This window comes from Thamnophis elegans, chromosome 4 (assembly GCF_009769535.1).
Source record: "Thamnophis elegans isolate rThaEle1 chromosome 4, rThaEle1.pri, whole genome shotgun sequence".
NCBI classification, from domain to species: Eukaryota; Metazoa; Chordata; class Lepidosauria; order Squamata; family Colubridae; genus Thamnophis; species Thamnophis elegans.
The window spans coordinates 6,561,928-6,576,987 of record NC_045544.1 but is presented as its reverse complement, the minus strand read 5'-3'; the positions used below and the strand labels follow the sequence as shown (position 1 = coordinate 6,576,987).

The window sequence follows — 15,060 nt, the reverse complement described above, 5'->3', positions numbered from 1 at the left end:
CTGGTTACCGATCGGTCTCCGGATACGCTTCAAAGTGCTAGTCGTAAGTTATAAAGCCCTTCATGGTATTGGACCTGGGTACTTGAGAGACCGCCTGCTGCCAATTACCTCCCAAAGACCCATTAGATCACACAGGGTCGGCCTCCTCCGGGTTCCATCCACCAGCCAATGCCATCTGGCTACCACCCGGGGGAGGGCCTTCTCTGTGGCAGCTCCGGCCCTTTGGAACGAACTCCCCGCAGAGATTCGGACCCTCACCTCTCTCCAGGCCTTCCGGAAAGCCGTTAAAACCTGGCTGTGCCGGCAGGCCTGGGGTTGATGAGTTCCCCTCCCCTCTCGACCTGTGTGGCTGTGCGATTCTTGGCTATTTTAACTACTTGTATTGTATTCTGTGTTTCCCTTTCCCCCTTTGAGTTGTTCGCCGCCCTGAGTCCCTCCCGGAGAAGGGCGGCATACAAATAAAATAAATCTAAATCTAATCTAGATTCTGTAGAGTGTCTGGTTTGTGGGGGGAGGGAGTGTCAAATGATTTATAGTTCTTTGACAGTTTGCTGGCAAAGAAAAAGTGCCGAGCCACTTGTTGCTTTGAAACATTATGGGGATGAAAACAAGCAAAATAAGAAACACAGCAAGGCTCAGCAGAGCACAGACCGAAGGAACCTCTTTTGTCTGACCTGGTTCAATAATAAGACAAATTGTCAGAAGAGGAGCCGCGTGCTCGGCTTGACAGCGAAGGCTGCCTTAAGCCCACAAATCCAACTTCTGCCACTAATACAGCCAACCAATCCATTGGCTTCCAAAGCTGCCTGTCAGGAAGAAGCACTCACCGTGATAATCCCCTTGGCCTGGGAGATTGGACAGGATAATTTTCATGCAGCTATATGGAGTATAATCCGTTCTCTTGCCTTCTTTTCCATAGTTATGGCGGATGCTGTAAGCATATCCTTTATCAAACTGAAGGGTGAAAACAAACAATAAAAATAGCAGAGGTTTTAGAACTGAGAGAGGGTGTAAACTGTATGCAATTTTAGTTACCAACAAAAAAAGAGAGAACCAGGTCATCCCCTGAAGAGGAGAATATGTAAACACAACAACGGATAGAGTGGATGGAGGGAGGAGTAGAAGGAAAGATAGGAAGGAGAGGAGAAAGGAGAGGAATAGGAGAAAGGGAAAGGCAGAGGAAGAATGGGAGGGAATGTAAGAGTAGGAAAGAGGGGAGGAATTGGAAGAAGAGGGGAAGGGTAAAGGGGAGGAAGGGGAAGGAGAGAAGGGAAAGGAGAGGAGGAAGGAAGGAAGGAGAGAAGAAAGAGAAGAAAGGGGGTAGGAAGGAAGGAGGGAAGGAGGGAGGGAAGCAAGGAGGGAAGGAAGGAGGGAAGGAAGAAGGAGAGAAGAAAGGAGGGAAGGAAGGAGAGAAGGAGAAAGAAAGGAGGGAAGGAAGGAGGGAATGTAGGAGAGAAGGAAAGGGGGAAGAAAGGAGGGAAGGAAGGAGGGAATGTAGGAGAGAAGGAAAGGGGGAAGGAAGGAGGAAAGGAAGGGGGAAAGGAAGGAGAAGGAGAAAAGAAAGGAGGGAAGGGGAAGGAGGGAGGGAAGGAAGGAGGGAAGGAAGGAAGGGGAGTAGGAGAGAAGAAACGAGGGAAGGAAAGAGGGAGGGAGGGAAGAAGTAGGACCGTTGTAAGATAAGATGGATCTATGGGATGTTAAGAAAGTAATCTTCAAGTATATTGTCAACTGTAGGGAAAAATTGTTATAAATACATATTATTAATAACAGTTATGAGATCATATAATTGTGAATGTATATATGAAATTGATAAAGAAAAATAAAAAAATAATAAAAAAAATTTAGTTACCGCGAAGGGTGAAATATTGATGTTTCGAGTCGTCATAACTGTTAAAAGTTTTACAAGTGGAATAATTCTAAAGTACAATAAATTTGAATCTACGTTATCGAGCACTTGGCAGAGAGTTTCACCCGATAATTTCTGTAGGACTTTGCTTACAAAAAAAATAGAATTGCAGGGTTTTTTTCCCCCCCTCAAGATTGTCTTTAAATGGAGTTACTAAAAAGAATCAAAGGAAACAGAAGGAAACCAGTTTGGTTTAAAACAGCCTTTCAAACTCTAAAAAGAAGCTCTTGTTATGAGTAACAAATGGCATTTTTTTTTCAATTAGCTCATTTTGTAACTGTGGTGATTAAGATAAGTTCTTTATACATAATATAAAAAGCTTGTATTTATTTCAAAGTATTTTCTAGTAGATAATTATTGTTATAATGATGTTTATGGCTTCCCATTCCAAAAGATTCTAAGTGGTTTACAATAACAAAATATTACATGACAACAAAACAGGAGATTAAAAAGCAGCTAAAGCAATAAAACATACTACCCCCGTGCCTAGTAAGAAACATCTGGAAGCCCCACAGAGTTGGCATTATATTCATGGATTAATATATTATATATTTATAATATATTTATGTTATATATTTATGTATATATTATAGACATGGGATTACTGTTCCAAAGAAAAGCATTAATGGCAGAGAAGATAAATATCTAGGCCTTCCTCTCTTATTACAAAATTTAAGAGCCTACGACTTTTTAGATTTAGATTTAGATTTAGAAGTTTATTTATATGCCGCCCTTTTCCCTGAGGGGACTCAGGGCGGCTTACAACTCAAAAAGGGGGGGGGGGGAACAAACATTTAACATGTAGGACAGTACGTCATTAAAAAACACAACATTCATACCATTCGGGTGGGTTACAGTCTTTAGCCCCAGGCCTGACGGGATAGCCAGATTTTGAGGGCTGTGCGGAAGGTCTGGAGGGTGGTGAGGGTACGAATCTCCACGGGGAGATCGTTCCATAGGGTCGGAGCTGCCACCGAGAAGGCTCTCCTCCGCGTAGTTGCCAGTCGACATTGACCGGCAGATGGGACTCGGAGGAGGCCTAATCGATGGGATCTAATAGGTCGAGTGGAGGTGATTGGCAGTAGGCGGTCTCTCAAGTACCCAGACCCACTACCATGAAGGGCTTTATGGGTGACAAGTAGCACCTTGAAGCGTACCCGGAGATCGACAGGTAGCCAGTGCAGCTCGCGGAGGATAGGTGTTATGTGGGTGAAGCGAGGTGCACCCACAATCGCTCGCGTGGCCGCATTCTGGACTAGCTGAAGTCGCCGAATACTCTTCAAGGGCAGCCCCATGTAGAGCACATTGCAGTACTCCAGCAGGTGAGTCACAAGGTGATTTAAACCAGGTGTGTCCAACTGTGGACCACAGGCAGCCCTGGATAGACAGCAATGTGGCCCATAAAACTGTAAACTTTTAACATGTAATTTATATTCAGTAACTATATTATATCTTTTTTTTAATTGAAAATTTTAGGGGAAAAAAACTTTTACAAATGTTTACCTCCCCCTGCCCTCCGCACCCGAACCCCACCCCCTCAACCTTCCCCCCCACCGACTTCCCAAAACCAATACAGGGTATAAATCTTTAACAAAGATGTTCTAAAATAAACTTTAAAAAAAATAGTATCATCTTTCATTTGAGCTTTAACTCCTCCTTGCTAGGCTAACTCTAAACAGATTATATCATTCCTTGTTTCTTCAGTCATAAACTATCTGGAATTTCTTAGTCCCATATTTATTTTGAGTATAGTCAATCCATCTTCTCCACTCCAGTTTATATCTCTCATTTGAGTAATCCTTGAGATATGCTGATATTTTAGCCCTCTCTGCTAGGTTTGTTACTTTTAATGTCCATTCTTGAATAGTAGGCAAATCTTCCTTCTTCCAGTATTGCGCCACCAACAGTCTTGCTGCCGTTATTAAATGCAAAATCAAGTTAATCTCTATAACTGTACAATCAGTAATTATACCTAAGAAGAATAACTGAGGGGTAAACTTTATTTTTTAAAGAACATTTTCCATAATCCAGCATACTTTATCCAAAATGCTTTCAGCTTTTTACAAGTCCACCATATATGATAATACTATATTATATCTTTTATATGCGGCCCAAGGCAATTCCTCTTCACTCAAGGCGGCCCAGGCAAGCCAAAAGGTTGGAAACTCCTGGTTTAAAGCAACACTATGAAGATTTCAGTCTTACAGTCTATTCTGATTTATGTTTTCTCAACAAGCGCCTGATGCCAAAGGCACACACACTTAAATAAATAAATTTAAAACCAAAACTGTACAAAAAGTCCAGACTACTTCAAGCTGAAAGCAGTTAACTTCCAATACCTCCAATTCTGGAAATCTCAATGGTCTTCTTCAGAGGTTCCATGTCTCTTGTAGCACAATCCTGAGACTGTTTACTCAGAAACATACACACAGACACACACAAACACACAACTTATTTCCAACAAGTATGCTTTTAACTATACTTTTGAATACAATTCAGCACAGTATATAGTAAGTACTGCGATTTGATTCTTTCTTCATAGAGTGAGGAACCTTGAGGTGTAGTGGTGTAGCAATGGCCACACTGGTCACCAAGGAGCCGAGGTGGCGCAGTGGTTAAATGCAGCACTGCAGGCTACTTCAGCTGACTGCAGTTCGGCTGTTCAAATCTCACCGGCTCAAGGTTGACTCAGCCTTCCATCCTTCCGAGGTGGGTAAAATGAGGACCCAGATTGTTGTTGCGGGCGATATGCTGACTCTGTAAACCACTTAGAGAGCGCTGAAAGCCCTATGAAGCGGTGTATATAAGTCTAACTGCTATTGCTATTGCTATTGGTGAAGATCATCCTCCATCTTATGAGCCAATGTTAAATAATTCAGAGGCTTTCACCAGATTTTAAAGAACAGTCTTCCCCCCAAAACAAAACAAGACAAAACAGGTTAATGGAGTTTGTCAGAGGAGTTCCATAAGAGGAAGAGCAGAGAGCAATTAAAGAAGCTGTGAATTCTGAGGGGTTCTATGCTGTGGTGTTGTTATAGCAAAATTAAGATCTGCTTTTTACTTACGTAAAGAATAGGAGCCGACCACCAAAGTTTCTCAGAGAAGAGAAGTTTTTTTATTGAACGCGTTCAAGAGCTCAATCTGATTTTGCATCAAAACTGAGCTGCCTTAGGTATCCTTTGGCAGAGTTTTTATACCTTCAAAATGATTATTACAAATCATACAGACGTCATATAGGCGTATACATTTTCAGGTCATAACTTCTTACTTAGGTCAGTAAAGGACATTTCGGGAAGGTTACAAATATTTCGGGAAAGTTACAAATACATGATTCCCATAAGATCTCCAAAAGATCTCCCATAATAGGGAAGTGAAGTGAAGATAATAGGGAAGTGAATCTTGGTTACTCATGAAGCTGAGGAAGATTGCTAAAGTATTGCTAGTATATTGCTAAAATATCGCTTGTTTACCAGTTGAACTTTGGTTGTCTTAAACTGTCACTATGTCGCGTGCGCCTATGATTAATGTTCTGTGGTTAACTGTCCACCCAGATTTCCTAATTGCCAACAAAAGCATACATTCTAAGTTCCCCTTTTAGAGATGCAAGAAAATAAGGAACTATCTTTCTTTAGGCAAAAGGGCATACACAGAGTTCCAAATCTAAGCATTAGAATTAGAATATTTAGCCTGATTAAGTATTGGGGGTTCACTTGTGGACCCCATGCTGTTTCAGTGTGAGGGCAAAAAAAGGCCACTACTGTTGATTATCCAGCGGAGTAAGGGCAGAGAGCCTGAATAGCGCTTCTGCATTAGCAGAGACTGAAACAGGGATATATAAAGCAAGTGGGTTCTAGACAGAAGCCAATAAGGTCAATCAATCAGAATAGAGCTGGAAGGGAGTTGGAGTTCTTCTCGTCCAGTGGTAGTCAACCTGGTCCCTACTGCCCACTAGTGGGCGTTCCAGCTTTCATGGTGGGCGGTACAGGTTTTGTCCGATACTGAAGCACTTTCCTTTTTCAAATTGAATTGACTTCCCTACTTTATAAATCACCATTACTGTGGAACCGGTGGGCGGTTAGAACATTTTACTACTAATAGAGATACAAAAGTGGGCGGTAGTTATAAAAAGGTTAACTACCCCTGTTCTAGTCTAACTCCCCCCTCCCTACTCAAGCAGGAGACCCTATACCATTTTGGATAGGTGACTGTCCAGACTTTTCTTAAAACCTTCAGTGATGAAACACCCACAGCTTCTGACAGCAAGCTGTTCCACTGGTTAATTGTCCTCACTGTTAGGAAGTTAACAGAACTGAATTAGGATAGAACTGAAATGCCCTTAAGGGTGTCCTGCTTTCCAATCTAGCAACTCAACCACGACATCAAGCTGGCTCTAAGTGAGTGTAAGCGCAGGATTAAATGACTAATGCTCCAAACACTGCAATTAATTATACTATCACATTATAAAAAGGATATCCTAAATGAAAAGGCCTATGGCATGTAATAGGATCAACACCTGTACATTCAAATTAATAGGCAAGAATTTATTAAACAACTTCTCCTATTCAAAGTGGCTTGTGGTGATAAGCAACAGCAAAATGTAGTTACTTCTCTGCTCTTATCTTATTCCTGTTGTTCAGCAGCCCTATTTGGGATGATTTGCTAGGGAGAGTAAAGGACAGGGTCATCTGCAGGGCTGCTCCAAGGAATATTTTAACTACTAGGCAGATAGTCATTCAGATCTGCTCAAAGCTGGGCAGAACTTAGTATAAACGGAAGACTCAAGTGAAGGCTTTTGGCACAAAGGACATAAATAAGCATGTTTCTAAGAGATGAGAAGAATCAAAAGAGAAAGGCAGTTAATTGTCTACCATCCCTGTAAGAAAAGGGTGGGAAAAAGTGAAGAGAGATGAATAAAGGAATGAGAGAGTAAAGGATCAGAATGAAAGACAAAGTCTCAGTAATTATTTTGCTACCACCTCTTATAAAACTGGGGAAAGGGAATGTTGGTACTGTTTAATACAGTACAATTGGGACTACTGAATGAAGGAGACTTAGTGCTAACTAATAAAACTTGAATCAACCAATTTTTATTAAATTACCAAAATCACTAGGCATTAAAAAAAACATGCTTCAGCAGCTATTGAGTTAGCAAACTAGAAGTGATTGAAAAGTAGCAAACAATTACTGAGGAGATTTCAGGTGGATAGATATTATATTTTGAAAGTAACTTTATTTTGCTTGCTACAATAAACTAAAAATACTCCGAATGTCGGCTGGCGACTCCCGGGGGGAGCGCCTTCTCTGTTGCAGCTCCGGCCCTCTGGAATGAGCTCCCTGTTGAGATCCGGACCCTTACTACCCTCCCGGCCTTCCGCAAAGCCACCAAGTCCTGGCTGTTCCAGCAGGCTGGGGGGGGCTGAGAAGCATTTACCTCCACGGAAATTGTGAATGTTGGTTTTGTTTTTAATATGTTGTCTTTATCTCGTTTTCCCCCTTTCCCTTGTCCTTTGTGAGCCGCCCGGAGTCCTCCGGGAGTGGGCGGCATACAAGACAAATAAATAGAATAGAATAAATAGAATAGAATGGTTGCATTATAAAGATTGTCACTTATCAGAAGAGTGTTTCCTGTAATCCCTCTCCAAATTATAGACTTGAATCCAGATTTCCTTCTAGGAACAACTTTTTCTATTACTAGAGTTAGGAGATCTAATGATGTTCAAGTAGCGAAATGATAAGCTATTATCGGTATCTCGGCAAACAAAATTGTAAAATTATTGCCATCCCATTTTAACTTTCTGAGAAGTTGGACATTTTTTTGGCAGCTCATAATTTAAGACTCCTGTAGAAGTAGTAAAAGAAAAGCTAGGGTGTAAATTGCATTTTTTATTTTTTTTAAGATTGAAAATCGTGCCATGATTTAAATGTTAGGTAGAATTGGATTTTTGTTTCTATTAAGGGCTAATCAATTCAACATCTAAAATATAACTCCCATCACACTTCCTAGCAATTATTCGGAAGAGATGTGCATCTGACTTTCACAAGCTGGAAGAATTCTACATGCACATGTAATTGATTCTGATAGAAAGCCTTTCTTTTTTAAATAAGAGTTTCCATATGATGCATTAGAAGACGTATTTTGATACAGCATTTACTAGCAACAGACATTACTTAGTTTCATTATTCAAGTTAAGGAAAACTGATGGGTTTTAAATTTTTCATACCAGACTCTTTCTTTAACATAATTAGAATAAAATTACACCATTATAAGCTTGAAAAACATACATTAATAAAATTTCTAAGAAAATATGACTTTAGTCAGTGGATAGCAATGAAATTTGGCACTGTAATTTAGAATGCGCGAATATTTCACTTCAGGAAATGATGAATAACTTTCAACACATACAGTATACAAAAAATGGGAAAATTGTTTTCTTGTCATTAGATACCATTTCTTTGCTACTGAGTTTTGGTGGAAACTTGACTTATTCTAATTCAGGAAGGGTGTTAAAACTTGTCAAATGTTTAAATATTTCTCATAGTACCGTATTTTTCGGAGTATAAGACGCACTCCCCCCCAAAAAAAGAGGTTGAATATCTGAGTGTGTCTAATACTCTGAATGCAGCCCCACTCACCCGCCGCCCCCCACTCTTCGGCTTCCGCGCGTCTTCTTCCTGACTGTAGAGATTGCCACAGAAAACAGCTTGCATTTTTGGGCTCCGCACCTCACATTTTCAGCCCCCAAATGCTCCGTTTGAGACCCCTTCAAGGCTGAGGGGTTCAAAAGAGCACATTGCTGCCAATCACCAACTCCGTGTATCACATATTCAGCCTCTGCGCATCGTGTTTTAGCCTCTACATGCCCCATTTTTGGCCTCTGCGCATCGCGTTTTCCGGTGGCGATAGGCAGCGATGTGCTTTGGCGATCCCTGCAGCCTTGAATGGGTCTCAAACAGAGCGATGGGAGGCTGAAAATGTGAGGGGCCGTGGCCAAAATGGCAACATGGAACAGCTGCTGCTTTGTCTTACCGCTTCCGCGCTTCGCCTGCTTTGCTAACTGGAGCTCCCTCCATCAGCTGTGCTTTAGAAGCTGCCTATCAGCCCTAACATGCATGCTCAACCAACTGACCAGGCTAAGGATGAATACCTGGTAGGCAGAGGCAGAAATTTTTTCTCCCTATTTTTCTTCCCAAAAACTAAGGTGCATCTTATACTCCGGAGCATCTTATACTCTGAAAACTATGGTAAATAGTTAAACAATCATCTGCTTTTAAGGAACATTCTTTAAAAAGATGGCACAGTTAAACAGAGCCAGCAGAAACAGACTATATAGATGGCGTCACTAAACAGGATTTAGATCAAATAACAATGCCCTATACTTCATAAGGCACTCCTGAGAAGAGATGGACTGCATCGTATGATGACGAGGAAGTGTCTGGCAGACGGTACCCAGTCTCATCGGAAGAGCCCAGTGGTAGGTTGCTCATCCCGTTCCAACCTGTACGGTTGGAACAGGACCAGTGGCGTCCTCGTGCACGCGTGCAGTTCACGCATGCGTCTTAGTGCCTGTGCAATGCTCCAGCTGCTCACGGAGAATCGCGCAGGCGCTGTATGTGCGTGGAAGTGCAGAAGCCTTCAAAGACCGGTAAGGAGCGCGGGCGGGCGGGTGGGCCCTTCGGCGTTCCCAAAGTTACTTACTTCCGGGTACACCGACCAACCGGTCCGCGGAGACCGCCGCGAACCAGTTGAAACCCACCCCTGGAAGAGCCTCACAAGAGAACAAAAGGGCCAAGGTAGCAAGAACTCGGGGGGGGGGGGGGAGACCATGCAACCAAGGATTAAGATCAGGTAATACAAACATAAAGAGAGAACCTAGAAGCCAAGAGTTTCTCAGGAAATTACAACAGAAAAGTCTGTAGGTACCGCCACTCAAAGCCTCAAATATTTATATATAATGCACTGAGTATTGAAATAAGCAGGGAAAATTAAAGATTCTAAGTCAGGAATACCAATACAATTCGAAATCCCTGAAATGGTAGGATAATATCTGTGATTGGCTACAACTTGCCAAGCTACAAGTTGTACAAGTTGTACAACTTGTAAACTACAAGTTGCTTAAAGAACAGTCCCACTATAATGGTATGTGAGAATGACTTTGGGAGTCCAGAAGAGTCCGACATGCAAGTTTTTGTTACTGTAACCTTACAATAATGGTAGGGGTATTACTCAGGGTTTATGTTTCTTGTCTAGACTATCTTGAAGGGCTGACATCAGCCTTCCAAATCTGGAAGCACCTCTCCCCTCCTCTATTTTTCTTTTCCAGAAAATTAGGGAAGTTCCTTTCCAAGATGCTTCCCATATCCCTTTTCCCTCTGTGGGCTGAGATACCATTTGCATGACTGTTATCTAGGCTAGAGTTCTTCCTGCTGTCTCCCAAGGTCATCCCCACATTACAGCAGGTTATCAAACTGGATTTCTTCTAGGGATAGATTGGCATTGTTCTCTGAGGGTGGTCGGAGGAGGGGGGAAGGGAGAGATGGGCCGGACACCTCCTGTAGTATTTTGCTGGCCAAAACAAGCCACCGGGGGGGGGGGCACGAGTGGCCCATTTTTTGCCTGGACAGCCTCCTGCAACACTTTGCCAGCCAAAATGGGGTGTAGGGACAGAAGCGTGCAGCCCCCCCCCCCCCTCCCTTGCCCCATTTTGTCCGGAAAAGTGTTGCAGGAGTCTGTCCAGGCAAAAAACAAGCTACGCGGGGGCAGCACACACACACACACCATGCCCCATGTCCTTTGCTATTTCCAGGCCAGCCCCACAGGCCAGATTTAAGTACCCCAAAGGCTGGATTCCCGCAGTCCTTGAGTTTGACACCCCTGCATTACAGCAACAGAAGACTGAAAATGTTGCATGCTATAAAAAGAAAAAATACACAGTTGCATAGAAATCTAGGACCAGAGTAGGGAAATCCCCTTGAAAGTGTTTGGATAAGAATAAAAGGAAAGAAACAAAAATCACATCATCACGGGAGTTTATTATAGACTGCCTGGGCAGGCAGAAGACCCAGATTTTCTGCTTCTGACAGCCAGTTTTTCAAAGAGACACACAATCCCAATAATGGGGGATTTCAATTATTCTGATATCTAAAGGGAATCCAATGCTGCCAAGTTAACTTGGTTAACTCCAACGAATTCTTGTCCACTCTTGCTGTCAATATCAGTTGTCAGAAGTTGGAAGAAAGAACGAGCCTGCTATCTGTGCCTAATCCTCACCAACAGGGAGCATTTCAAAGAAACAAAACGGACTAGTAGGGTAGAGGAAGGTGATTGTGTTACCCTTGAATTTATAATACCCATGGAGGAGAAACTCAGAAAAGTCAGATTTGCATATTGCATTTCAAAAGAGCAAATGCTGATAAGGGAAGATAGGCCAGATTCAATGGCTTGAAGTTCTTAAAGGAGAAACATGTCTAGGAAGACCGGAAAATCCTACATAGTAAAAACATAATTATAAACAACCTTTATGAGAAGGAAACAGGACTCCAATGCAACCATACACTTGGAGCTCTTAACGATGTGAGACAGAGAAAAAGAAAGATCTAAATAGAAAACACAACCTTAACACAAAGCCGTTTCAGGAAATTATAGGAATATCCAGTGATAGGATTCAAATAATTTAACAACCGGTTCTCTGCACTAATGATTTCTTCCAACAACCAGATCACCAAACGGCTCAGAAAGTAAACCACCAGTGCTCCCGAAGTGGTGCGAACTGGCTGAATCCCACCACTGGGAATATCAAAAAGGTTAAAGAAGGCGATGAAGTTTCTGATTGATACCAAAAATAACAACAAAAATATTCTATGAATATCTTGCAAACAAAGGTCAAAGAGAACACAGATTCACTGCAAAGACAAAATGGTAAATTGTTAATGGGAACAGAGTTAATGTTATCCTCAAAGTGGCATGAAAAAAGTAAATTAAGAAAAACTGCATGAAGGAGTGTATGGGCCTAGTTAAACTAAATTGTTGTTAAGGGTAGAAATGTATAGAGGGGTGTTCTGACTCCCTCCTCCATCCAGTAACAAAAGCCGAGACAAGCTTAACTGGAATGTACTTTAATAGCAAGAAAATCAACACATATATATATGTTGTGTTATATTTGTGCTGATAAATAAATAAAGGGAGACTAATATAGATCTATTTCAAGCTATTTAGCTCTCATCAGCTAGCCATACCATTACTGGGATTCGAACCTGTGGTGTATTGCATCTTAGGCAGACGTCTTAGCCATTAAGCCACAGGCCCTCCTCCTTATCATATTTAGTAATATATATATATTAAAAGGAAGAAACAGCCGAGATCTCACATTGCCCCTGGAAGCACCGAGCCTGAAGTAGCCTGAAGATGACGAATGAGACTTCGTCGAAACGTCGCCAAGACATCTCCAATTTTACGCGGGAGAAAACCCAAATAACTAGAGACCTACATACTAACACCCGCGAAAACCTCAGAAAACATATATCACTAAATATATATATATAATCCTATATTTGTATTATACCAATAGAAAGGTTGGGTATCACTTCAAGAATATTTAATTTGATCTGGAGCTGAAAGCTTGCAAATGCTTCATGCCAACCAAGGAAGTAAAAGAATACTTGAACTGAGAATGTTCTCTCTTGGTTTGCCATGTATGAAATTCCTAGCAGATGTGGCACCCTAAGGAAGACATTTCCACTAGATTTTAAAGGACAATCAGAAACATCAGGGAGCAAGAACTCTGCTAGACAGCCATGAGTTAAGTTACAAAAGAGGTCTGTATGTCATTACAACTGAACTTATTTGGGTAGTAAACCAGCAGCCAGGGCACTGCTTTTGAAAAAGGGTAGAGCTGTTCACTGTAAGATGTTCCTTTCAGCATTTTATATTAGTTAGAATATCTAAATCTGGAGATTATTTTAGTTTATTCATCAAAAGTTACCCCAAAGACTTGATTTTTTTAAAATTTCAAATCTTTTAACTACTGAACAACTTGAAATTGTAGATTACTAGAGAAGCCTGAAATTGCTAATTCAAAACACATTGTATTCTCCAGAACTGGCAAACAATTCTTATCTGCTGTAAAGTTAGAGAACCAAAGATAGTGCGTGGTGATAACAATAAAATCCAACCATATTGGTCTGCCAGCAGAGTGGACAACTTTAGCGGCACAGGTTCTCCATCTAAGATTTCTTAAAGACTGTTTTGAATCACTATCACATATTATAAAATGTTATTTCTTTGTTGTAGCATTTCCAATTTTTAGGAAGAATAATTATTTCTAATTGTATTACCAGAATGTTTTGAGTCCAGATGGATATGGTTGTTTTATAATGAATAATCTCAGTTTTATGAGATGTTCTTTTTTTTTTACCCAAATTACAGACTTGGGGAATTTGAATGTAAGAATCAATTCATTCGTGTGGCCTATAAACTCTGTAAATAAGAGGAAGGAAGGAAGGAAGGAAGGAAGGAAGGAAGGAAGGAAGGAAGGAAGGAAGGAAGGAGAGAGACTTGCTATCTACAAGGCCACATTCTCTGGATTATCTTTCTATTGAGGTCAGGAACAGAAAATTGTTGAAGATTCTTTTGCTGGGGGATTATCACCTTCATCAGGGGTGTCAAACTCGTGGGCCATGAGCCGGATGTATCACACGCCGGCCTTTCCATGCCCAGTTTAGCAAAGGGGAAAAAAGTCATGATATGTCACGTAACGATGCCACGATAATACAAGTTTGACACCTCTGACCTACACAGATCCCAGCAAAAGAACCTTCTTGTCAATGACTGAAGCAGATGACTCCTTGATATCCAGCCATCCTCCACCTTATTTGGCTTTTGAAGGGACCTGAAAAGACCTGCCACAAAGATCAACCTATTTTCCAAAGCCCCTGAGGGCAGGGCAAGAAACAATGGATGGAAACTAATCAAGGAGACAACCAACTTAGAACTAAGGAGAATTTTCTTGACAGTGAGAAAAATTAACCAATGGAACAGCTTGCCTGCAAAAGTTGTGGATGCCCCATCACTGGAGATTTTTAAGAAGAGATTGGATAGTCATTTTCCAGAACGCTATGGGACCTCCTGCTTGTGCATAGAGTTGAACTAAAGTCCCTTCTAACGCTGTTATTCTGTATTCTAAAGACTCGGCTGTTTAAGAAGCCATTTGAGGATATGGACATCTGGTCCAACACTGTGCAATGGCCCTGTTATGGTTTGTGGGAAGTCCATGTTTTATATTTTTTTAAATTTTCATTGTAATGCTTACTTGTTCTATAAGCCACTTAGTGTCTCTGGATATCAAGCAGTAGAGAAGCATTAGTAAATAAATAAAATAAATATTGACATCGCTACATCATTGCTTTTCAACACGATAAATAATTCCTATTTCCTTTTTTGTAATCTTCGTAAGCATAAAGTAAACTAACCATACAAACTTATAATGAGAAAAGAATCCTGATGAGACCCAGCTGTGCAGAGGGGATGGGAAAGCAACCCTGCTTTTGTCTTGTAGTATTTATGTAAACCAAACAGATGTTTTAGTGTGCACGGACATTGCTTGTGGACTCTGGAAGTGTTCCGAAGAGAACCGTTAAGAACTGAGCGTCGTTCTCACCAACCCATTTTACCTTGTCTGCGTCTACTTTTCCTCTGATGAATTCAGACTTCCAGAACTGCAGCGCTTGCTCTAGTGTTAAGCCAATGCCTTTGAGAAATAAGCCATATTGCATACGGCCTCCGTGGCGGAGATGATGGTTATCACGCAGAGCTTTGTGGAGCTGGCGCATGCAGAGAGGAAATGATTTAACCGAAAGCTGTAACAGGAAAACTTGGATTAATGATCTGCTGGCTACATTAACTTACAGGCTGTATTTCGATCACCAACCAGAAAGGTGAAGAGTTTGAGAAGAGAATATTTGCATACAGTAGACTTCCCGGGACAAAGGAAAAACTCTATTCCACAATTTCAATATAGTGTCAACATTTAGTTCTAATTTGGGGGGGGGGGGGCAAATGCAAGAATAAATGGAAAACAGATGTTAAAAGGTATTAAAATTGTATTAATTACAGTAAAAAGCATAAATCAATATAAGTAATTAATCTAGAGTCTCATTCT

General features: G+C 41.2%; 1 protein-coding gene across 1 annotated transcript in view; it reads right to left on the bottom strand.

The window, feature by feature from the left end:
- PRIM2 (DNA primase subunit 2) overlaps positions 1-15,060 on the bottom strand; it is a 112,675-nt gene that overhangs the window by 21,737 nt on the left and 75,878 nt on the right. Inside the window, exons 10-11 of the mRNA XM_032216834.1 lie at positions 14,573-14,758; positions 828-954 (exon numbers count right to left, since the gene is read on the bottom strand). Coding sequence (XP_032072725.1) covers positions 828-954; positions 14,573-14,758 — 313 coding nt within the window. The remainder of the gene's footprint in view (positions 1-827; positions 955-14,572; positions 14,759-15,060) is intronic.